Source organism: Sciurus vulgaris (genome assembly GCF_902686455.1).
Source record: "Sciurus vulgaris genome assembly, chromosome: 14".
Classification (NCBI taxonomy): domain Eukaryota; kingdom Metazoa; phylum Chordata; class Mammalia; order Rodentia; family Sciuridae; genus Sciurus; species Sciurus vulgaris.
This window is the reverse complement of record NC_136475.1, coordinates 20,204,505-20,229,961: the sequence shown is the minus strand read 5'-3', so window position 1 is coordinate 20,229,961 and position 25,457 is coordinate 20,204,505. Positions and strand designations below refer to the sequence as shown.

Genomic DNA, 25,457 nt, shown 5'->3' with positions numbered 1-25,457 from the left:
AGAGGAGGAAGTAGTAACAGGTGTTTTCCAGAAGTGGCACCCCGGACCTGGATATGGGAAAGCTGCAGGTGGGGCTGCCTGGCCACCTGGCACCTGTCACCTTCATGAGGCCGCATGGCAGACAAGAAACCCTGCAGAACAGATGCAGCATTGGTCCCCACAGGGCTCCTTTCTTCACAAAGATGTCCCCCAGAAGGGGCACAGGGTATATTCCAAAGAAGCTTGTTCCACGAAGCTTAACTGTAAACTGGCCACTGTGACTTCTCAGACAGGTGTTCAGAGATTGGTTAATTAATGTCTATAAGACGCTCGGAGATCTGAGCAGAAAAGGGCAGGAAGGGCAGGCAATCATGCCCATAATGTTTCTGGTAATGGTCCACGCTCGTGAAGACCAGAGCCCAGACTCCCCTGCCCCTGGCCCTCCTGTGCTTTGTGTCACTTACCACAGCCATTGGTGGGAGGCTTCTTGGTATGGGGCTAATAAAAAAGAGATTAGAAGACACCATGGAAAAATTCAGTAGCAGAGAGGGATTTTTCATTTCTTGAATTGTAATAAGGGGGGGTGTTGGCACCAGCTGACTTTATTTGATCAACTGCTCACGATGTGATAAATGGCTCCATGATCACCCCTGAATGTTTGGGGAACACAGGCGCTGGCCACAGTGGGAGCCAGGGCTGCAGGAGGAAGACGCAGGCGACTGGGAGAAGAGGGCAGCGTCAGCTTGTCGGTGTCAGCAGGAGGCTGGAGGCACAAGGGTGGAGTCCTGCAGGCTTCACAGGCCGCAGGGGCAGGAGGCTAAGCCAGTCGGTGTGGTCATCGGGCTGGTACAGTGACCAGAGCTTCATTTGAGGGGAAAAGATTTTAAGCAGCGTTATTGTGAATTATCTGTCCTTCTCTAGAAGTCTGCAACCCCAGGGTGAACGCTTGCGGCTATATAGGTGTCTGGGGTCAAGTGTGCTTGGTTATATTGTGACCTGCTTGCATTTCAGGCTGTCTTTAAAGTCATCTGCATTGATCTGTCTGGACAGTGCAGCTGTCCTGCTGTCTCCAACAGCCATCCTCTGCTGGCCATCTCCATTCAGTGGCATTCAGCAGTGCTTGGGTGGTCTGAAAGTCCCAGGGGTTCCTGGGACTCAGAGACACTTTAGCTAACAATCCCACGAGGATACAGGCTCTGAGAAGGGAACCCGCCGAGGGGGTGCCCCTCCTTCACCGGCATCTGGCCCCTGGTTGGTGAAACATCCAGAAAGCCAACAGGGACCACCATGGGGGACACAGATATTTCTGGTGGGTGATGTTGATTGAAGGTGGTGATCACACACACACACACACACACACACACACACACACACACACACCAAACAAATCCCTCCCGAAAGGAGCCAAAAAAAGACACAGATTAGAAGAAAGGCCCATTCTGGCCCAATGTTGGAAAAAGAATGTACCACTTCAAGACAAGCTGAAAATCCCCCAAGAGACTCAGTAGGCCAAAAGGGCTACATATTTTTAAAGGGCTGCTGGTGCATCTGGGCTTCCAGTTCCCACTGTGCTGTCTTGTACCTGGCTTTGATCACAGACCTGCCAAGAGGCCACAGTCTGAGTTGGTCAGCGCTTGCTGTGGCGCGCCCGCCTCACCTGTCTTGCTTTGTCTTGTCTTGCCTCCTGCAGTTACTACATGTTGGAAAACAGGCCCAGGAACATCTACGGCATGGTCTGCTACTCCTGCCTCCTGGCTCCCCCCAACACCAAGGAATGTGAGTGTTCTGCCCTTCCATCAGAACCTACTATTTGGCATGCGTGTCTTTGACTTCAGGGGCTTGTACAAAGAAGTCAATCCCAGCACCAGATAAGATTAACTATAGCAAAAAGGCAAGATCGAAGGGAGGGAGGTTGCTATGGAAGACCTTTGAGGCAGAAGCCCCTGCTGCTGCCTTGGACAGGGACCTCACCTCTGTGAGCCCTGGCTTTCTCATCTGTAATATGAGAGTACTAAACTCTGACCCATCCATCTTATGTGATTATTGGCAAAACCAGTGCGATCACAAATACAGGTATATTTTGCAACATACCGCAAAGTGCTAGACAATTTTAAGTTCTCATAAGTGTGTGTTCACATACATACACACACACACACACACACACACGTATTTAATCACGTGAGGCCATAAGAAATACAGAAATGACCACAGTTAATGAAACAGTTTACAAAAAACTCGTGTAAACTAACAGTCTCACAAGTGTATACACTTTTGAGAAAAGGCCAGGTCCCTCTGCTTCAGAAGAGTGGATCATGGGTCTCTTGGATCTGTGAGCTGGAGGACACTGAGGAAGGGAAAAGAAGGGCAGCTGGGAGGGAGCGAGATACCCCGGGCGACCCTCCAACTCCGAGCTGTTCCAGGGGGAAAAGGAGGCCACCCCGGAACCCTGCCTCTCCTTGCTGTCCCTGAAACACACCCCCCCATTTTCTCATAATCCCATAGAATCAGTGCTGAGTCTTTCAAAGGCTGAGAGGGAGGGAAGGAGTGCAGGACAGGAGAGCACACCCCTCCCTGCCCCCCCACCTTTAACAGTTTAACAGACGAACAGCTTCCAGTGCACCCAAGGCCTAGACCCTTGCTAGGCAGGTCCTCTACCGCTGAGCTGCACGCCCGTCCCCTCATGGCTGGGTCTTAGAATCCAGCAATGAAGAAAGCCAGCAGTTCAGAGATCATAGTGCTGGAGAGACTGGTTATGACCACAGCCCTGTGAAGTCACAAGACTGCCACCCACAGTCCCACCCCAGGAAAGCCAGGAACTTGATGACACCTGTGGTCAGGACCACACCGCAGGCCTCTGGTTGGCAATCAGGATGCCCTTGCTCCGCCACCCGTCTTGGTGTAATTTACCTGAACCTTGCTGAGGAAAGAGAGCATCCTTGGTACCCGGAATCAATGAACGAGCTACTGCTGGAGCAGGAGAGAGGGTAGTGGCCTACCGCAGGGGAGGTGCCACCCAGGACTGGGCCGAGTCAGGGCCCGGCCTCCTCAGCGCAGGAGACAGGGCCGGGGAGCCATGGCCTCCCCACACAGACCGGGCCCCACGTGTGCCTTCTTACTGTGCAGCCCGATCGCTTTTCTATTCTTAAAAAAATGACGTCTTCTCTGAGTGCCAAGCACACAAGTCAGGGCGTGATTTCCGTTAGCGTCCCCTGCGGCACTAGTGACACCACATGTTCCTGAGTCCACCTCTGATTCAGAAGGTCTGGGTTGACCACAAACTTATTTTTAACAAATTTGAAATGCAAGGTGCAGGTTAAGGGCCCCAGGCCCGGAACTTCACTGCCTGAGTTAGACGCGTCACCCCACATTCCTCAGTCTCGGTTTCCTGACGCGTAGGGGTGCCCACCACATAGGCTGTTGTCCAGATGGGGTGAGTTGACTCCCACCAAGCACGTACATCCCAGGTGCACGGAGGCATTCGCTGTGTGACACAGCCGGTCAAATCACCCTCAGAGAACTGAGAGAGTGACACATATTATCAAATAGAATAAAATCATTCCAGTTTCTGGGCTTGCCAAGGAGTAAGAGGATAACCAAAGAGGAGCCACTGGATTTTGGATCAGTCCTGCCTCTGTGCTGGATGCCATCTTGATTAAAATGTATGTACTCTGAGCCCAGCTCTGAGCCTGGTGCTCAGTAACTGCGATACTGTGGGTGCCTGGTACCCACTTTTGTTTCTGTTTTCTCCACCATATAATTGAGAAAACAATATTGGTTCAGTTACCAGCAGGGTTGGCACATATGTTGACACATATGTCCGCTGCTGTGACCAAAAGACCAGACAAGAACAATTTTAGAAGGGGAAAAGTTTATTTTGAGGCTCACAGTTTCAGAGGTCTCAGTTCATAGAAGGCTGGCTTCATTCCTCAGGGCTCGAGGTGAGATAAAACATCCTGGCGGAAGTGTGTGATGGAGGAAAGCAGCTCAGGACATGATCAGAAAGCAGAGAGAGACTCCACTGGTCAGACAAAAACTACACACCCCAAAGGCAAGCCTCCGGTGACCCACCTCTTCCAGCTACACCCCATCTGCCTTCAGTTACCACTCAGTTAATCCCCATCAAAGGATTAATTCACTGATTGGGTTAAAGTTCTCATAACCCAATCATTTCCCCGGTTGTATTGTCTCACACATGAGCTTTTGGAGGACACTGCATTTCCAAACCATACCATACGTATACAAAATCCTTTGAAAACTAGAAACACAAAGCAGGTATGAATGATGTCTCTCCCTAAACCAGGTCTGCTACATTGCATGGCAGGGCAAGCCTCATATAGGACAGCTTCCTGAGCAGCCTTGAGCCAGGTGACGGTCATTTCCTAAATACTCAGAACACCCCAGGAATACTCCAGAGCTTCGGAACACAGGCTTCATCCTCCTGCTCTTGACTGGCCTGTTGGGGAAACTTCAGGCCTCCCCCAGACCCAGTCATTGTCTGCACCCTGGTAAAGCCATGTTAGATTGAACAGAGATGAAAGGCCCTTTGGTAATTTTTTCAGTAAGACCAAAGAGCAAGATGCACTTGGGCAAATCAAGTTTTCTCCCGCCACCTGGTAGCATCCTGAGAACTCAGGCCTGTTGTGGTCAACCACGTAAAGGGACCTGGTTGAAATGACAGTGGAAGAGGGCTCTACACGGAGGAAGGGTGAAATAGGTGGAAAAGACTCAGCTTTGGGATTGGCTTTCCACTACTGGGAAAGTTGCTTGATTTCTTTGTACCTCATTTTCCCCATCTGTAAAATGGGCATGTCTGTATCACAGGATTGCTGTGAGGACAGATGAAATAATGCAAAAAAAAGCACTGTTAGGGCAGCACCACACCTGACAATTTGCTCCATTGTCCCTTTTTTCAGTCACGAGTGACTAAGACCTTTGAGTCAAGTCCAGGAGGGAATTGCCACTCAGTTAAAAAAAAAAAAACACTGGACTCTGAGTGGGCATGATGGTGCATGCCTGTAAGCCGAGCCACTCAGGAGTCTGAGACAAGAGGATCGAAAGTTTGAGACCAACCTCAGCAACTTAGCAAGGCCTAAAAACTTGGTGAAACCCTGTCTCAAAAATTAAGTAAATAAATAAAAAGGGCTGGGGATATGGTTCAGTTGTCAGGTGTCCCTGGGTTCAATGCCTGGTACCAAAAAACGACAACAAAAAAAAAGATTTGGACTCTGTGACACAGTGCTCTGACGGTTTATGTGGCCTAGCATGCCTGCGGTCCTCGGTGTGAACCCCGGGGGAGCCCTGTCCTCCTGGAACCCCTGTCCAGCCATTTCTACAAAGCGCTTCTCAAATGTGAGTGGGCCACGCATTTCCAGGCTCCTCTTCAGAGATGCAGCAGGTCTGGGGTGGGCCTGAGACTGCGTTTCTAGCAACCCCACTTTGGACCACTAGGGAGGGTCTGAGGATTCTGCCCGTTGTTCCAGGATCCGCCAGCAGAGGGTGCTCAGCCAATGCCGCCGCTGTGGGGCCCCTTCCTCACAGCTCTGAGCACCAATAACAAATCTTTAAAATCCAAACTGCTGACCGTCTGTAGAGAATCCCAGCCAGTCTCTAATACACACCGGCACACTTAGAAATGGTGTGGATTCACAGCCCTCGAAGGCCCCACGATGGCCTCTCATCACTTTGAATGGAGGCATAACTCCGTTGAGCCTTATGCGGAGGATGAGGGTGTGCACCGCAGCTTCCCGAGTTGGTCCTGCCGGGACTCCTGGTGAGCTAAGCAGATCCATCCCCGCTCTCGCATCAAAATGCAGACCTGGACGGGAAATCTCTACCCATTTTCCGAGACTGCAGTTTTCACCAACTTTTGTCCAGCCCCTCGTCCTTGTTCACACAAAGCTGGGGTCCACATGGAAGCGAACCAGGATCCACGGTTGACCACCCAGCAGAGACCCACAGGAAGCCAGGCTCACACCTGTGGTGGGGTGCACACCTGTGATCTCAGTCATTCAGGAGCTGAAACAAGAGGATCGCAAGTTCAAGACCAGCCTGGACAACTGAGTGAGACTCTCAGCACCTTAGCACAAGCCTATCTCTGGAGGTCCTGGTCCTGGAGGTCCTGGAGGTTGTGGCAGCCTCCTGGTGGCCTAGGAAGTCCTGGTGGCCCAGGCGGTCCCAGGAATCCTGGTGATCCTGATGACCCTGGTGACCCTGGTGGACCTGGTGTCGCAGGAGAGGCAGATGCTGCAGTTGGTGTCCTCCCACACGTGCCAGCTGCTGGAGGTCCAGATGATTAACTGCTGAAGGTCCTTGCCAACTCCACACTTCCATTTCGTTCCATCCTGTCTTTTCCTGGAGGCGCAGACCCTGCAGCGCTTCATGCCCCCATTTTTCACTAAGCCTCAGCGGGGATGGTGGGACTAAGCTTTCCCTTCAGCCCATCTTAGGCAGGAGCCCTTCTCTTGGCTGATGAGTCCTACAGTTACTTTGCTTTGGGGCCTAATGGTTTTCTTATATTTGGCCCCTGGGCTTCAGGTCTATCTGTTTTTTGTTTGTTTTTGTTTTGCTTTTTGTGGTGCTGGGGATTGATCCCAGGGCCTTGTGCTTGTAAGGCAAGCCCTCTACCAACTGAGCTACATCCCCAGCCCTATCTGTTTTGTTTAGTAACCAAATGTTTGTTACTCCACAAAATAAATCTGAGGTGCCAAAAAAGAAAAAGAACAGGGTGCTGAATGCACACCCGGGTTCAATACACAGTACCAAACCAGAAAAGGAAGGCAGGAAGCCAGCCAGCCACAGGGAGAAAGCTTGCCACTTAATGATCCATCCCGAGGAGGCCAAGTGACCTGGAAATGCACGCCTCACTCTGGAATGGAACGCCATCTCCCAGATGCCAAATACTGTGATGTTGTTGAGTTGATCATCGTTAGAGCAGAGCGGAAGCTGGCACAGGACAGCCGGCAGGGGCAGGGGCACTCCCACACGCTGCCCTGGAGGACCTGCATACGCTGTGCCCTCTCCAGCCCAGACAGTGGGGATGACACCCACACCCTCCCAGCCCCACCAGCCGGTTCGTCTGTTGACCCACAGGTGGTGACAGGTGGTGACAGGACCAGGAGTAGCCCAGGCCTCTCTGACTGCAGTGTCCGTCCCCTGTTTTAACGTGCTGGGTTTGCCCAGACCTCTTTTATACTTTACATTTACTCAACATTATATGGATGTGTTAAAAAATTAATATGCACATTGGTGATTCTAGGATGTGTGTCGGGGATCAAGGGTAATAGTGAGCAGGCATCAGTTTCCTCTGAGAATTTTTCCAACCATCCTAAAAAGTTACAGAAGTGTCCAAGGGTGGTGACCAGGGACCTGACTCTGTCCTCCCAGGCCCTGCAGGTTCCCTCCTTCAAACCACACCCAGTACTGCCCCAACCACCCGGCCCCTAGGTGCCGTTGACCTCGATCGTGGGGCCTATTCCATGCACATGCCGGTAACAGTAAGCAGAGGTGAGAGACCATGCAAGGGACCAACCTCACACCCGTGCTCCAAGAAAGGGACTATTGTCAGGGAGTAGTGTGCTGCTCTGCTGTCCCTGCCGAGTGGCCTGTGGTGTGGCTGAAACACACACGTCCTGCTGCTTCTGCACACAGCACAGGACTCAGAATCCGCTGCTGCATCCCCAGGGAATGCACCTCCCTCTGCAGCTTCTCCAGAGGCCCTGGGGCCACTAACATGGGAAGACTGGGATGAGAACCACGGGGACCAGAAGGGCACTTGCGGAGCTTGGCTGAGGGGATAGAACCCTGACCGCGGAGCAGAGGTAGCCTTCATCTCAGTCCTGACATCAAGACTGAGCTCTTGAGAAATAGGGGGCCGTCTGTCTTCCAGCCACTACTGCTGCTCAGATGCACTCAGAGTAGAGCTCCAGGGAGCACCCAACCTGTCCCCACGGCAGCACGGTCTGGGACTGCTCAGTTGACTCCAGCTAGAGTTCGGTTGGAGGGAAACACCCAGTACACCACAGTGAGGCACAACCGGCCAGGGCAGGTGGGTGCTGGGAGACAGGACGATGTCGCTAACAAGCAATAGCCTGCACACATTGTTCAGCAATGTCCTTGTGTAACCATCCCTACCAGGGCGCAGAGGCATTTCGCAAGTCTGTCCTCCCTAGCTGCTTTCGTTGTCCCTCTCTAGACTACAGGCCTGAGCATATTTGTGTCCCTGTCCCCAACCCTGTCACCACCTCAAACCTGCAAGACTCAGCAAGACAGGACAAGAAGAGACAAAGACGACTAACATGCAGAGATACAGCCCATGGCTATTTTTTTCCTCTGACAACGTATCTTAAGCTCCCTTGAGCCCCTTACCAAACAGACAGATCAACTTCTTTTCAACGTCCTGTTTGTTTTCCTCATCCACCTGATGACATCTGATGGGCTGCCTCAGGCAGGACCCTGAAGCTCGTGTAGTGTGCTGCAGACATTCAAAGGGGACACACTGAGGCGTGTGAGCAGGAAAGGGCACAGCCTGCGTTTCTCTTATTTGACAGGTGCATGTGGCTGTTTAGACAGGCACCTCTCGGCCAGGGGCACCCCTTTCCACCAGCTTCTCCCCTAATAGGACTTTTGTTCTGAGGCCAGTCCCGGAGGCTAAATTTCAAAAGCACCATGAGTTCAGAAGACAGGGGAAAAGAGCTTTCAGTTATCCTCCAGAAAGACAAGGAAACATCTTACCCAAAGTAGGCAGGTGACATTTCTTATGGCCCAACCAACAGCTCAGTTCCATCCAACCCCAAAAGACAGGCCAGCCAATGGGTGCCCTGCACCTTACAGACACACAGAATTGCATCTTGAACTGCCTTTCAGTCTGCTGACCAGGGATTCTTAAACTGCCTTTCAGTCTGCTGAACCCAGAGGTGCTTAACCACTGACCCACATCCCCAGCCCTTTATTTTTTATTTTTACACAGGGTCTTCCTAAGTTGCTGAGGCCGGCCTCGAGCTTGGGATCCTCCCGCTCAGCCTCCCAAGTCGCTGGGATGACAGGCGTGCACCACAGTGCATGACTCCACTCTGTTCTATTTGTTGAGATTCCTCTTTGTCTTACATGGAATAAGGACTGAGAAATTCTGGCCCACTATCCTCTGGTCACTGTCCACTTGAGGGACACATGTAGAGAACTTGGCAGTGCTGCCCCAAGCCAGGTGGTGGGTGTAGAAACGCCACCCACAGAGCAACCTGTGCTTTTCCCAGAACCTTCTCAAAGAAAACAGCCCTGCTGGTGAAGACTGTCACCGAAGACTTGGAGTGGTGTAGGTGGACCTGAGTGAGCTTCGGCAGGTCCTCTCGGCTGGGCTGGGTAGGACTGAGTGCTTTTCAGGAGAGCAAATCCTCTTCAGGAATATTTCCAGAGCTGGTGGAGATGAAAGAGAGGAAAGGAAGCTCATTTGAAGCATGATCAAGAACATGATTTTTTTCCCCCAGTGCACGCTAGGCAAGCGCTTGGCCCCTGGGGTGACCCCGGTCCTCATCACTATTCATTCATTCTGAAACTCAAGTCCCACCCTAAAAGATTTCCCATCTGTAGCCAAATGTTTCTGTTTGAGCTTAACACTTGTTCCTTTGTGATTTGTCTGATAGTGAAAGCACCTTCCATTTTAACCCACATAGTGACACTTTTTTCCAGAGAGGGGTTTTCAGGAATCACGGTTCAGAGGGAAGGAAAAGAACATTCCTGAAGAATATTTCTGTTTTTGAATGCTTTGGTCACAACTATTTTAAAGTTTTATCCCTGGAAAAATCCCAGTGGGAAATTCCTCAAAGCCTACATTAGACAGTGAAGCCATGGTCAGATACTTTACTTCTTTCTCACAGTCTTGTTTTTTCCAGATTTTTAAGAATGAGCACATACTACTGTGACTAGAAAAGGTATTAACACATTCCTGCTCCTTGTCATTGAAAAAATTATTCAAGTATTGTTTTACCTTAATGCTTTAATACACACAAGCCTCCCTCCTGCTGACAGAGGATGCACACGCTGTCCCAGTTCACCAGAAAAACGAGCTGGTGAAGCCGGGCAACCTACTGGCGCCCATCCACTGTTCATTTTGATCAGAGTTGCACATGAGTCTATTTTTTTTTTTTTTTGGTAGTAGAGACTGAGCCACATTCCCCCACCATTTCTTTAATTTTTTTATTTTGAGACAAGGTCTCACTAGTTTGCTTCCAGCCTCACTAAATTGCTGAGGCTGGCTTTGAACCTGTGATCCTCCTGCCTCAGCCTCCTGAGCCGCTGGGATCACAGGCGTGCACCACCACACCCTGCTACATGTGTCTTTTTATTTAAAGAACAAAAACCCTGAGAGGTCACAATACTCTTTAAGGATCATTAAACACGCTAAGAAATAAAAATCTTTCCTCCCCTGCCCCCACTCCTACAGCCCTTTCATGGTGTAGAATCCCAGATTGGGTGGCTTTATTGCCAGGTGTTCTTGTTCAATCTTTGAAGCTGGTGTTTTGCCAGACCACCTGAGGTGACTGTGCTCTCCTTGCAGGTGTGGGAGCCACTCTGGGGGTTTCTGCCAACTCCCCCAGCACCTCAGGCGGCAGCACCCTGTCCCCCTTCCAGCATGCCCATAAAGGTAAGGAGTGCCCAGGAGTGCTCTTCTGAGGTTAAGAAGCCACAGCTAAAGTTAAGAGGAAGAGAAGAAATGGTGTAGTCGTGACAATGGTGGCTTCCACACCTGAAGCACTTCCCTAATGTGCCTGAATCACATGGTAGCCCTCAGTTGCTGAAAGTTAGTAATCATCTCTGCAAGGAGTCAACTTGATTGCTCCATGGGTGTCCTGGGCCTTTAGAAAGTGCGGGGAATAAAGGCAGCTGGGCAGGGTGGCAGGCAAGGTGCTCAGAGGGCCCTGAGCAGGAGCAGTGATGCTTCCTGCACTTTGGTAAGGCCAGAAGTCGACAGCGATTCTCTAGCTGGCTTCTATGGAAACCAGACAACCCTCACATCTTAATAGTAATTTTCAATCAGTCAACGTCCTTCTCCCTAAACCCTGCCCGCAGCAACGTCTGATGTTTCTCCCAGAGCAAGCCCTCGAGCTGGTTCAGATCGTCTCTCTCCTGGGTTTTAAGGCCGTTCATTATTTGAGCATATTGACGGCTGGTCTCTATGAGGCTTGGGCACCTTCAAGAGCCCACAGAGCACCGTGGTGCAGCGGCCCACACGCCGATCTGAGAGAGCATGAGGCGGGAAACTCCACTAGGACTTCGCGTCTCGATTCCACCAGCCCCAAGGAAAGGTCACATCATCCATAGCTGGCACCCCAGGGACGTTCCAGGTGCACCCAGGATGACACACACTGGAGACTCAGTCCACACAGTGGGCTCTCAGATTTGGTGACTCTCTCAAATGACTCAGGAGCTTCACATTCTTCTCACCTGCCTATTTGGGTGGTGGATCACCTCCTTCTTCACAAGAACCAGGGTCCTGTTTGGTTATTTTAGAGAATTAGAAAAATCACTCCATAGGTCCAAGGCTTCATTAATCAAGGAAATGAGCAAATCCCCCCCCCCCCATAAGTAAGAGACCGCCAAGTGAGGCGGCAGCACAGGAGGAGTAGGCGGGTCAGCCTGGCCCCCGCCTGTGCTCTGGGACCCTTATTTACACTGAGGCTGAAATCCTGTGAGGCACAACACAGAGCCAAGCCCGAATCCAGCCTCTAGCCTGAGCAGTGAACTCTTGAAGCCTCATTTTTGCTTGAAAATACCCAAACATGGGTTGTAACACCTTTTAGACGCTCTTATTGGTGGGCTTCTCTTCTTCCCCACCTTCCCCTCAGGTTCCCAGAGTAGTGGAACCAAAAGCAAGCACCCCAGGAATAACGGGGCAAACCTGCCCCTGCCCTACCCAGACCAGCGAGGGGAGCAGACGGGCGGGCCTCCCCTGGTGGCCACGCACTCTTGCAGGGCCAGGTTCCGACTCAGTCCTGGAAGCATCCCAGTGGCAGGGCCATTCTCACAGGGCCGTGGGCCTGCAGAAGAGCCTGCAGGGACATTCATGTTGCTCTCCCCTGATGCCAGCAGAACTCTCGAGCCAAGGACACCTAGCCACCGCCCTGATCATCGCCATGTCCACCATCTTCATCATGGCCATCGCCATCGTCCTCATTATCATGTTCTACATCATGAAGACAAAGCCTTCGGCCCCAGGTGACAGCCCTATGCCCTCCCCCTCCCTCTGGGACACTCTGTCACTTTACCAGCGGGAGAACCTGTCTGCTTACTCCCTCCCTCCCATCTCTCCAACCAGCCTGCTGCACCAGCCCCCCAGGGAAGAGCGTGGAAGCCCCCGTGAGCAAGGACGAGGAGAAGAAAGAGGCCCCAGGTCTGTGCACACAGCTGGCATGCCACCGCACACTTAGTGTCCAACGCTCCAGTGGACAGCGTCCGCCACTCTCGCACTGCCCAGCAGCCCAGCCTCCTGGCCGCCTCTGCTCTCGTGCCACTGGGGATGGGAGGTGCACCCCACCGTCTCACCCTGGGTAGCATGGCGGTCATGAGGCAGTTCTGCCAGAGGCTCAAGCAGGGGAGCCATGCTGACAGCCAGGCAGAGGCTCATCCCCTCCCAAACTCCTCTTTCCCTGCAGACAGTGTGGTGATTTTCTCTGAGAAGGATGAATTTGAGAAGCTGACAGCGACTCCAGCAAAGACCACCAAAAGGTATGTGGAGTGGGACAGGCTCCGCGGCCCCAGCCCCAGTGCTGAGCTCCACACCGGGCCCGGGCCGCGCTCCTCCCGCCTCCACCGGCGCGTCCTGTTTTGTCTCAGCTCGCCCCTTCTGTTCTTCCAGAATTTCTTATTCCCAAAAGTAGAAAAAGAGAAGTAATCAAAAGGACAGAGACGTGTCCCATGACTTGCGTTTCTTCCAAATATGGGGGATACTGGAGGACCATACTGGGAAAAAAAATACATACTATCTCATATATAAGTATGAAATAAAAATTAAAACCTGAAAACCAAAGACAAAAAGGCCCTGAGCTTTTGTCCCCACCCACTGCTCTCGGGTCTTGGTGACTGGACCTCATGGGGGTCAATGGGCAAGCTGGCTCTCCCTCTGGCTTGGTTCCAGGTGGGGACAGGAACGTGCCAGCCGATGCCATTGAGGTCCTAAAGTCTAAAGAGGAAGCAGCCTGCAGGGCCTTCATCTCTGCTTTTATTTTATTTGTATTATCCTGGCTCCGAGGCTGTGTTTGCATATGGGCTTCATTGCTATCACCCAGTTACTGGCAAATACAATCCTTTTTAAAGGGGGGGACATAGGTTTCAGCCAAACCACAGGAAGTAAAAAGGAAGCCTACAAAAAAGAATATTGTTTTCCATATATTTGGATTGGTTTTGAGAGTTTAAGCTCCAACTCACAGGTGCCAGGGCCAGCACCAGGTCCTGGGTGGCAGGAGCCCAGGCCCATCTCATGTGACCACACAGTCTGCCCACCCTCTGGGCTTGCTCTGAAACCCACAGCCAGCCAGGCCACCTCACTAGCCAAGAGAGGGTTTCCCGGGCACCAGGCCCCACTCACTTTGTTTTCAGTTATTCTTGAAAACCTGCACGGATTCAGTGCCAGCTCATAATCTCGTCTGCTTAACATGAAGACACAGGCTAAGCTCAGTGCTTATTGAGATTAAATAGAGGAATCTAGAACACATTCAATGAAAACTCTGTAAGCATCCACTGTGTGTCAGAGGCCCTGAAGAGGTGAGCAGATGCCCTCCCCACCCTCCACGGCAGTCACGGCCCCTCGGAGCTCCCACTGCACCTTTGTGAACCCCCACCCACTACGGGTCACCCCATGTGGGAAAGATCAGGGAGCAGGGATGCTAGTTTCTCATCTCAGGTCTCCTCGCCTGGCGCCCACAGGTGTATAGTAAATGCACAAGGAGCCACTCCCTGCACCTGATTGTCTACACCTGGGCCACAAGGCACCGCCAGGAGACTATCAGGGCTGTGGCTCCCCCGGAACTGTTAACAAGCACCCCTCTTGTGTCCCCAGTGAGAACGATGCCTCCTCTGAGAACGAGCAGCTGCTGAGCCGGAGCGTGGACAGTGATGAGGAGCCGGCCCCCGACAAGCAGGGCTCCCCGGAGCTGTGCTTGCTGTCACTGGTGCACCTGGCCAGGGAGAAGTCTGCCACCAACAACAAGTCAGCTGGGGTGAGGCGCTGACCCCTGTGGCACTCTGCCGACACCTATGATGTACTGGTGCAGTGACTTCCTGCCACAGCAGAGATTTTCCTGTTGTCTAAGTTCCTGTGCGAGAGTGTCCAAGCTAGGACGCTGGGCAGACTCACAGGTTAACAAGACAATCATAAATAGAAAACTATTTTATTTTATTATATTGTTTCATAAATGAAAAGGGAAATAAGATGTAGAAAATAGTTAAGATCACTTAGCCAGAGTACAGGGAAAAAAACCTTTGTAAACATACAGGAATGTTTCAGCCAGATAATTTCCCACATAGACATACACAAAATGTGCATATCACAGTCAGCCCCTTTATCTGCAGATTCTGTATTCACAGATTCAACAAACTACAGATATGAATAGTAAAAAAAAAAGAAAAAAATGGGTCTGTACTAAACACGTACAGATGGTTTTCCATGTCATGGTTCCCAAGACAATACAGTATGACAACTATTGACACAGCATTTACCTCTTATATTAGGCATTACGTTATCTAAAAGTGACAAATTATGTAACGGGGTGTGCATCGGTTCTATGCAGATACTACGCCATTTTCTATAGGAGACTTGAGCATCTGCAGATTTCAGGGTCCTCAGGAGTCTTGGAATGGATTCCAGAAACTGAGGATGATTTATAGATGGTGATGCTGCTGCTGCTGGCTGATGACGACGATGATGACAGATCATAGATGTCAATGGATAGCTCTTGTATCTTTCATCTCTAAATAGTACAAAGTGTCCACAGGGCTTTCTCACCTAAAGCCAGCCACCCTGAAATGATGTTGGGGGCACATGCTGTGGGCTGCCTGGGGATCACGTGTTTGCTTTCTAGTCTGTGCTTCCAGGCAGCTCTGTTGCCTGGCAACATTCCCAATGGTGAAATGTCCTACTGGGTTCCTGTTCTGGCCTGGTTCTGCTGGGACACTGTGTTCTGGGCTGGGACACTGTGTTCTGGGCTGCCCTGTGTTCAGTGACCTCTCTTAAAGGGGCACACTTGCAGGGACCTGGAGGCCTATGGGTTTGCCAAAGAGTTGAGTGGCTGTTGTCACAGGACTTGTCAGCCAGGGCCTGTCAGCACCTGCCCCTGCAAAGAGCTATTTGCCCCAGAAATGAGAGGTCCCCATAGCTCTGCTGGCTGCTGTGTACATGGCTGCCCCACTGGCCATCTGGAGATCCCCACCATCATCCTTCCAAATACACTGGTGGCAGGTGTTAGTTGACCTAAGAAGTGCCCCTGGTCAGCCAGGTATGGTGGCACACACCTGTAATCTCAGTGGCTTGGGAGGTTAAGGCAGGAGGATCTCAAGTTCAAAGCCAGCCTCAGCAACTTAGCAAGGTACTTAGCAACTCAGTGAGACCCTGTCTCTAAATTTAAAAATACAAAAGGGGTGGGGGCAGCACTGGGAAAGTGCCCTGGTGTATACCCAGGGTGTTTGTGTGGAAGCCCTAAGGGAACCCTTCTCCTGGTATGTTTGGGCTGTTTTGCCTGAGGGTTTGGTTCAGCTCTCAGGGCAAAGCCCCAACTAGCTGCTCGTACCAAGAAGGGAGACTTGGTTCCTTGCTATTATTGTGCCCCTTTCTGAATAATTACATTCTCTTATCTCTCTCTCTCTCTCTCTCTCTTAAAGATCCAAAGCAGAAGGAAAAAAATATTGGATGTGTATGCCAATGTGTGTGGCGTTGTTGAAGGTAAGTTTGAAAAAGTTACCCAGCGGACACTTGCCCGAAGTGATCCCCACTGACCTACCCTGAAATCGGTGGTGGGAAGTGATCTCAGATACTCCTTTGAGGGGAACTAAGGAAAGTTACCCACCTGGCTTGTCACTCCCCACTCAGAATAGCCACCTGAATTGACTTCGGGAATGGAAGGAAGGGAATTTGGCTTCGGCTAGTCTGAGGCATTTTCCGTGGTCTTTTCCCTCACAGGAGAGGGGACAGTGTGTGTGCTCAGGGAAGTGACAAATGGGGCACATCATCAACTGGGAAATACCATGATCAGTACCTACCCAGTGCAGTCAGTGTTGACTCACAGTGTGAACACCAGTGGGTCTCGACACAAACAAGACAACCACAGTCCCACTATGATACCATACGATCTTCTGGGACCACCGTAGTGTTGGCAGTCTGTCCTTGATGGAAATGTCGTGTGCAGCACAGGGCTGTACTTTCCCGTCCCTCCCAAGATTCACAAAGTATAATGTCCTTCGAGAGCCTCCCACCTCCCTTCCCAAGCTGCCTCCTGAGAAGCAAAGTCAGACTGCTTCGTGGTTACCCAAGACATACCTAAGAAGCAACAAAAACATTGCAGTCTGAAATTCTAGTCCACAGTTCCCAATGGTTGCAAAATCCAGCCCCTTTGTTACCTTCTATTCACCCTAAAGCTAAACCCCTCACAGATAAGGTCAAGGGTTCTCCCCGCTTCCTCACTGGTGCACGCCCCCCACACACACACCTCCACACTCCCCAGTTCAGCAGAGGGAGCAAACCAGGTGCATGGTCAATGACTCCCGCCACACATGGGCTGGGTGCAGCCCCCTGAACCTGGGCAGGCTGGTCATGTGCTCCCTTGGCCAGAAATAGCTGCTGAGTGTGAGTTCCAGGGCCAAGAATTCTTCTTGACTGTCCTCCAGAATGTGGCGTCTCTCCATAGACATGCCAGCCAGCCTGCCTGATCAAGCCCCGCCTGGCCAGGGCTGCCAGCTGCCCGGTACAGGATGGTCTGGGGCCTGCATTCCAGCACCCTGAGAGCTATTCTCTGTTCCGGAGACTATCTTGGCTCTAAGGGCTCACACCCCTGGTCACTGGTTTTCAAATTAATCTTAGGAACCTTGAACGCAATGGAGTCCCTGGCAGGGTGGAACTGAAGCCCTGCTCCCTCAGTCACCCAGCTGGTGTTACAGGCACAAGAGCCTAATAATCCCACAGAGATGCTCACACACAGCCAAAGCCGAGACCTCAGAGCAGCCAGGCCCAGCCCTGAGGAATCACCTGTAGCTCTTGACACCATCTCTGCCTACCCAGCCCATCCCCTCTGCCCCAGGAGCCTGATCAATCTGGGGTGAGACCTGGACACCATAGTGTTTGGTTCTGTTTTTTTCATTAATTTTTTTATTGTGAGATCATTCTTACCATAACCTTGCAGGCAGCGATAAGAGAGAGAGAGGTCCTGTGTCCTCTCTACCCAGGTTCTCCTAATGTTGACATCTTCTAAAATGACACATAAAAGTCACAACCAGGACATAGATAATGATGCTGTGAGGACAGAGACCCTTTCAATCACTACAGGGATCCCTCCTGTTCCATTGGATAGGCCGCCCATTTCCCCACTCACCTTATTACCTCCTCAGCCCCTGGAAACCACTAATCTGTTTCCCATTGCTATAGTTTTGTCATTTCAAGAATGTTGTTAAAATGGAATCGGGTAATGGCTGTTCTCATGTATCCTAATTTGAAGGAGAGTCAGTCAGGTTGTTTAACATGTCAGCAGTTTCTTTCTCTGCTGAGTAGTAGTCCATGATTCAGATGGACCACAGTGGGTTTAACCCTTTGCTTGTTAAAGGACACCTGAGTTGACTCCAGGTAGGGGCTGTGATGAATAAAGGTACTAAAACATTTGATCACAGGCTTTGCGTGAACACAAGTCATCATCATTTCTCTGGGATAAATGCCCAGGAGTGCAATTGTTGGGTCATATGCTTGTTGCATGTTTAAAACTCTTTTCCAAAGTGGCATTTCCCATTCCCACTAGCCGTTTCTCCATATCCTCGACCACCTTTGATTTTCAACCGTTCTGATGTTATGTTGTGGCATCTCCTTGGGTTTTAATCTGTTTCCCTGATGTTTGGACATCTTTTCTTGTGCTCATTCACCGTCTGTACGCCCTTTTAGTAGGCTGTTTCTCCGTGACCTTTGCCCAATTGAGTGATGATTTTTGCTGTTGAGTTTTGAGAGTTCTTTATATATTCTAAATACCAGGCTTTTGTTGTTTGCATATATTTTCTCCTTTTGTAGCTAGGTTAGTTTGTCTTTTCGCTCTCTAAACAGGGTTCTTCACAGGTTTTGAATTTCTAAGAATCAAATTCATCAACTTTATTATCAAGTTTTCCTTGATAAGGTTTGCACTTTCCTTGTCAAGGTGAAGATCTTTTTGCCTAGCTCTAGATTCCAAAGATTTTCTTCTGTATTTTTATTTTAAAAGCATTATAGTTTTTATTGTTCATTTAAGTCCATGATCAGTTGATCGGTTTAATTTTAATGTGGGACTTTAATGAGAGGTGGACTTGTTTGTTTTGGTTTTGGTTTGTTTGGTTGTTTTTTTGTTTGTTCGTTGTTGTTTAGTTGTTTGTTTGCCTATTGGTGCCCAATTGCTCTTTCCTGTATTGAATTGCATTTGTACCTTTTTCAAAAATCAGTTTAGCATATTTGTGTTGGTTTATTTTCTAGATTCTCTTACCACATTGTTCTGTGAATCTGTCCTGCTGACAATACTACACAGCCTTGATCCCTGTATAATGTTACATAAAAATGTCTTGAAAACAGATTGCTCCTATCTTATTCTTTTATTTTCTCAAAATTCCAGTTCCTTTTTCTTCTCATGTAAGTTTTAGGATCATCTTCCCTCTCTAGACAAAATATCTAGCTTAGACTTTTGCTTGTTTTTTTGTTAGTGGGTATTGAACCCAGGGGTGCTTAACTATTGAGTTACATCCCCAGTACCCCCCGTTTTTTTTTGTTTGTTTGTTTTTTGTTTTTTGTTTTTTTTTTTTTTTTTTTTTTTTTTTTTGAGACAGGATCTCGCTAATTTGCTGAGGCTGGCTTTAAACTTGCAGTCTTCCCACCTCAGCCCCCAGGGTTGCTGGGATACTGGCTGGGCTTTTGATAGCAATCAAATCAAACCTGTATGTTGATAGCAATAGGATACCAAACCTGTATTTTGATAGCAATTGAATCAAACCTGTATATATATATCAAACCTGCCAGGGAGAGTTAACATTTTATTATGTTGTCTTTTAATCCGTGAAAATGAGTATCTATTAATTCATTTAGATCATCTTTGATTTCTTTCTTCTGCATTGCAAGGTTTTCAGAACATTCTAAACATATTTTTATATTTATATTTCATGCATTTTTATATGCATTGCTAGTATATAGAAATAGAATGAATTTTTGTATATTTCTCTTATATTCTGTGACCTTACTGAATTCACTTATAAGATATGGAATTTTTCTTGTAGATTCCTTGGGATTTTCTGCATAGACCATCAAATCTGCACACGAAGACAGTTTTTTTTATTTTTCCTTTCCAATCTGTACATGCCTTTGCTTTCCTTTTCTTGCCTTATTGCTCTGGCTGTGACTTGCAGCGCCATGTCAAATAAGAGTGGTGACAGCAGAAATCTTGCCTTGTTCCTGATCTTAAAGGAAAAACACTCTGTTTTTCACCATTAAGTGTAATGTTAGCTTTAGACTTTTTGTAAATGGTTTACATGAATTTTGTGAATGGATTACACTAACTTTTAAATTTCAAACCAGCCTTGTATCCCTAGAACGTGACTTAGCATGACATATAATTCTCTGTTGTATTGTTGAATTCTATTTGATAATATTTTGTTAAGGATTTTGTCTTTATATTATGAGTTTGCGTTGTCTTGGTCTAGTTTGGGTATGGAGTTGGGAAATATTTCTTTTCTGTTTTCAGGACCAGATCGTGCAGTATTAGTGTTAGTTCTTATCTGAGCATTCGGTAGACTTTAGACAATAATTCTAAATTCTGGTGTTGCGCTTCAGTCACTGCCCTTGTGAAGTCTGACTGCGGCTGTTGCTCTCCTAGGTCTCAGCCCCACAGAGCTGCCCTTCGATTGCCTGGAGAAGACCAGCCGGATGCTCAGCTCCACGTACAACTCCGAGAAGGCCGTTGTGAAGACGTGGCGCCACCTCGCTGAAAGCTTCGGACTGAAGAGGGACGAGATTGGGGGCATGACGGATGGCATGCAGCTCTTCGACCGCATCAGCACGGCGGGCTACAGCATCCCAGAGCTGCTCACAAAACTGGTGCAGATCGAGCGGCTGGATGCCGTGGAGTCCTTGTGTGCGGACATCCTGGAGTGGGCGGGCGGGGCGCCGCCCACCTCCCCGCCCCCCACTGCATCCTGAGGAGCGGCTTTGGACTGTCCTCGAGGACGAGCTAGGGATCCAACAAGGCTTCTGCAGCCGTGAGCGGTGCCATCAGACTGCCACAATCAAGGCGTCTTCTGATGCCTCACCGTATGCCTTCAGCTGCTCCAAGGAGCAAGGGGAAAGGAGGCCTGTCTTCCAAGCTAACGAAAGATGCTCCCCACCTGACCTCGCCAGGCAGAATGAATATTTGTTCATTGATTGGGCCAGCCAGCCAGCCCATCGTGAATTCATTCAAAGACACTGTTGGGTACTCAAACCACGTGGGGACAATAGAGGTGAAGAATCTGGCCCTGCTTTAAGGATCTTACACTCAGTGGAAGACAGAAGACACGTCTATGAACTACTTTGCAAGAAGAGATCAAATGAGCTACATGAGGGGACACTGAGAAAATGGAATAAAGATTCTAAGAAGAGTGGTTTCCCACAGGGGTGAGGAAGGAGGGCATCCACGGAGAAAGCAGCTCCAAAGTTTTAGTCAAATGGTTACAAGTGCAGATTCCCATTCCATTTATTGTTTCAGGGAGAGCACAGTCTGCTGATGTCCGTGTGGTTTCATTGGGATAACCTGAGCTGTCTTCAAGGTCACCCACGTTCCTATAGGCCGTGCAGCGACCTCACTCATTCTGTGTCCTGCTGTCACATGCAATTCGTGTATCTGTCCAATCAAGGAGACGTGTGGTGCTTGACTACACGGATCCTAGGCCTAGGGACCTGAGGGTTCTGGATTGCGTACAAATGGCCTTCCACTCTTGCCCTTAGGCATACTTGATCCTTTGGGGGCAGCTACACTCAAGGACACAAGCAGTTTAAATTATGATGTGTCCAACAATATTTTTCCTTAAACAAATATGAGTGGTCAGCTCTACTTAGGGATATGAAGACTTCCTGAGAGTTCAGTGTCCCAGACATGTGGATGAGGTCGTGTTGTAAGAGTTTCAGACTCAGCTCTCTGAGCCAGTCAGGGACAGTAGAGCCAGTGGTGCAATGCAGAGTCTGGGATTGGGTCCTGGGCTATTTTCTTCTCCTCCCTCAACCTCAGTTTTACTTCTGCAAATGAGAGGTTGACCTTTAATTCTGTAGTCAGGAAAAGTAAGGCTCAGGTGAGCAAAAAGAAAGCAGAGCCAGGAATTGTGGTGCACACCTGTAATCCCAGTGACTTGGGAGGCTGAGACAGGAGGATCTCAAGTTCAAGGCCAGCCTCAGCAACTTAGAAAGACCCTGTCTCAAAATAAAAAGGTCTGGGGATGTAGCTCAGTGGTACAGTGCCCCTGGGGCCAATCCCCAGTCAAAAGAACAAAAACAAAAACAAAAATGAAGAAAGGAAGAAAAGAAAAGAAAGGAACTGCCGGGCCCTAGAGGTACTCCAGGGAGCAAATAAAGTGAGGGTCATCAGGCAGAATGAGAATAAAAACAGAAAAGCTCACAATTGGCGTCTTCACAGTAACTGCAATTGTTTGACAGAACATTCATAGAGATAAAGTTAACAAACTGGCATTGTTCTTGGCAGATTCTCTTATTCCACCTGCAGTTGCCAAGAGCTGGGGAGCCAGGGTAATGATCACTCCAGGGGGTTAATGTTGAGCTTGCTGCTCAGCCCCCTCGTGATAAGTGACTGTGGTGATTACTAAATTAAAATAAAGTCTCTGACTTACAAAGCGATGCTTTTAAAATTGTAAGTCGCATGACTGAACCAACGCTTTGGGGGGAAGTCAGTCGTGTGTTTAAAGCCAACAAGCAATTCCCGACCGCTGAATGTGGGACGTACTGTGAGAGGGTCATAATTAGGCCCTGAATATTTAATGTCATCCTTTACTGTGCCTGTTTGCTGCTGTTTTTTCTGAGTCTATCTGGTGTATCCTGCGAGCTAAATTCTCCGCAGCAAAGCTTAATTATCCTTTTAATTCCTGTTCGAAATCCTGTGGTGCCCCTTTTCCCCTGCTTCGCAATAATGATGATGAGAGTCTACCCTTAATTAGACTGAAAATGTCACATGTGATGAGAGAGTAGGCCCAGGATAACAGCTCCAAGCCTCCTTTAAATGTTCTTAGGGAAGGCTGTTCTGGGCTGCTGGAAGCTGGCCTCACCTGACCCTATTGGAGACCAAAGGTCCAGCCAACATGGAGCCTTAGCCATTGGCTCTCAACCTGCTGTTCTTCAGGAGCTGGTCCTTAAATGGTTGCACATTCCCTTGTCATTTATTTATTTGGAAATAAATCCAAGGAAGGTTTGTGCCAAAGAGATTTTTGCCTACACTAGGGAATTCATAATCAATGAGACCAAAATGATTCTTACTGACCAAAACTGAGACTCTCCAGCCTGCCATTTTCTCTGGAAACAGTCCAATTTTGCAATATGTAAAAGCATTTAATAAACACCCCAGGTTAGGTCTGTGGCCTTTAGCCAGTGAAGTCTTAATTGTGGACATTTTTATCTATTTCTGTATATATAACTTATTAATTTTATAATCACAATAAACTTGCTAATAAAAGGAGGCCCACAGACTGATGCTTGACAGGGGCAGTGAGTGGAGGAGGGTCTGACTGCTCTCTTCCCTGGTCATTGATCTGTGTATGATGAGACTATAGGATTTCACTCAGCCATAAACGAAGTGGCTAAGATGTCATGGCCTGGGCCATTCATCAGCAGAAGCAAGTCTTACAAGGATACGGTGCAAAAACCACCTGGAGCGTAGCCTTCCAAATTGCTACCATTAGCTCATAAAGCAATGTGTCACATAGCTACTGCCGTGTAACAAAAACTTACCCAAAATTCAGTGGCTTAAAGCATAGGCATTTCTCATTCTAGCTTCAGGTCCAATAGGGGTCATTAAGGGGTCATCTGTTTGGTGCCAGACTTAGTTGCATATGGCAGGCCGGGGCCTCTGCCTGCTGGGACAGTGTAACCAGGCAGCTCTGTTCCATCATCCATCCTCCCCCTCCAACCAGTCAGGAGCCTGAGCACGTCCTTATCCTGGCCTTTCTTGACAGAAGCCCCAGAACAGAAAGAGGCGGTTTCTGAAGGCCTGGGTTCAAACTGGTTCCCTGTCACTCGTCCTGTTGGCCAAAGCAAGTCACACAGCCAAATCCAGAGTCCAGAATCAGAAAGGAGACTCACTCCATTTGCATGAGGAACTGATCAAACAGAAAAAGGAATGCATATGAAAAAGCATTAGCCCTGTGATGAATACCTGATAACTTATAAAGAGAATAATACCAAATAACTTATAAAGAGAAGTGACTCCTTTTGATACAGTTTCCAAGGTTTCAGTTCATGGTTCATTGACCCCATTACTTTGGTCCTATGTCAAAGCAACACGTCACAGCAGAAGCACATGTCAGAACTATTCATTTCATGGCTGGGAAGCAAAAGGAAGTAAGAGGAACTGGTGTCCTACCATACCTTTCAAATGTCATGCCCCCAATGACCTGAAGACCTCCCGCTAGGCTCCACCACCTCCCAAGAGCATCACCCCAGGAAGCAAACCTTTAACCACGGACCTGGGGGGACACTTAGGATCCAAACTGTAGCAGAGCAGACAGGTGAAGAACTGGGACACACAATGCAAATGTCCACAGGTATGTTAGTCTCTTGAGGCTGCTGTATCATAAATCTAATGCTTAAAACAACATAGTTTATTACCTTATAGTTCAGAGGTCAGAAATTCTAAACTCAAGATGTCTGTAGGGTTCTGTTCCTTCTAGAGCTTTTAAAAGAATGAACCCATTTCTTCAAATTTTCCAGCTAACAGAGAGCCTGTATTCCTCAGCTCATGGCTCCTTTGTCTTCCAGGCCCACAGTCACCTCACTTTGAACTCTTCTCTGATCCTCCTGCCTCCCTCTTTACCTCATAAGGATCCTTGTGAATCCATGTACCCACAGACAATTGGGGATCATCTCCCCCTAACAGGATCCTTCACCTGCAAAGCCCTTTTACTATGAGGTGACATATTCATAGTTCCTGGGAATTAGAAGATGGACATCTTTAAAGGCCTCTCTGCTTTCCACAAGTGTGAAGTAGAAGAATGGAAGAAGCCAACCCCTGTAGGGGTAGCACTCTGTTGAAATGCACTTCCCAGCTGGGTCCATTTTATTGTGTTGACAAAACGAAATAGCAGCAGTAGCTGTCTCCCAGCTGGGGATTCTGGGGGAGCAGATGGAAGACTTGTGTGCCAGGCTCAGGCCCAGTGGGCTCAGTTGGGCTGCCTGCCCAGACGCAGGTCTTGTTACTGGAACTGGGCCAAAGGCCTATCTCCAGGGCTTCCAAAAATCTAGGTCTGGCCACTCACCCCAAAGGCCAATCCAAGAGATGACTGGTGGTGAAGGAGGAAAGGAGTTTATTCTCAGGATGGCTGCACAGGGAAGAACAGAGAAATCTGTCTTCAAGGTGCTAATAGTAGTTCCGGAGTTATACAGGAAAGGAAGGAAGGTTAAGTGGGGGCGGGGGCCTGCATAACTGGTGCTCTAGGCCAGGCTGTGACCTGGTTGATCGTTATCTTGGGATTGGCCATGCAGAGTCTTGTCAGGCTCAGAAATTTGCTGCTGCTTAGGGGGTTGTTTCCACTCTTGTCACAAGATGTTTATCCATCAAACCTGTTGTTCCTGGAATCCAAGGTGACTGCAGGAGAAACTGACTCAGAGAGAGAAAGAGAGAGAGAAGGCAAAATGGAGTTTGGTAGGTCAACAAAGGGTCCCTCAGTCAATGGCATTCAAATCTCTCCTCCACCTCCAACCTGGTGGCCTAGAATGGACACGGAGAGCCAAATGATCCCTGTGTGGAATTGGAGGAAATCTCTTTATACAAGGATTTGCTCAGACTTTTAAGTATTTTCTGTATTTCATTCCCTTTGGCAGTCACGAAGGCTTGAGAGGCCTGTGAGTCTGCTGTGTGGCCCCAAGGCCTGGGCTGTACTTTGCTTTCTCACTCCATGTGTAGAGGCTCTTCAGAAACATCTTACTTGCTTCCTGAAACTTATCCCTAGGTGTGGCGGAGTGTATTAAAAACCAGGAAAACCGGGACTTGGGATGTCGTTTGCATGACAAAGCTGCCTGGGAGGGCAGGGACTCC

The 25,457-nt window shown here is 49.1% G+C and overlaps 1 protein-coding gene across 6 annotated transcripts in view; it reads left to right on the top strand.

Moving 5' to 3' along the window:
• The window catches only part of EDAR (ectodysplasin A receptor), a 90,681-nt gene extending 70,143 nt beyond the window's left edge, over positions 1 to 20,538 (top strand). For 3 of the 6 annotated variants that reach the window (XM_079111207.1, XM_079111205.1, XM_079111206.1), the window contains exons 5-12: positions 1,670 to 1,755; positions 10,529 to 10,615; positions 12,058 to 12,186; positions 12,287 to 12,361; positions 12,624 to 12,696; positions 14,027 to 14,186; positions 15,844 to 15,904; positions 20,046 to 20,538. In XM_079111207.1, coding sequence (XP_078967333.1) covers positions 1,670 to 1,755; positions 10,529 to 10,615; positions 12,058 to 12,186; positions 12,287 to 12,361; positions 12,624 to 12,696; positions 14,027 to 14,186; positions 15,844 to 15,904; positions 20,046 to 20,368 — 994 coding nt within the window. In that variant the 3' untranslated portion in view covers positions 20,369 to 20,538. Of the gene's footprint in view, positions 1 to 1,669; positions 1,756 to 6,748; positions 7,079 to 10,528; positions 10,616 to 12,057; positions 12,187 to 12,286; positions 12,362 to 12,623; positions 12,697 to 14,026; positions 14,187 to 15,843; positions 15,905 to 20,045 lie in introns of those variants that run through there. The other 3 variants (XM_079111208.1, XM_079111210.1, XM_079111209.1) reach the window with 3 other exon arrangements.
• The last annotated feature ends 4,919 nt before the right edge of the window (positions 20,539 to 25,457 follow it).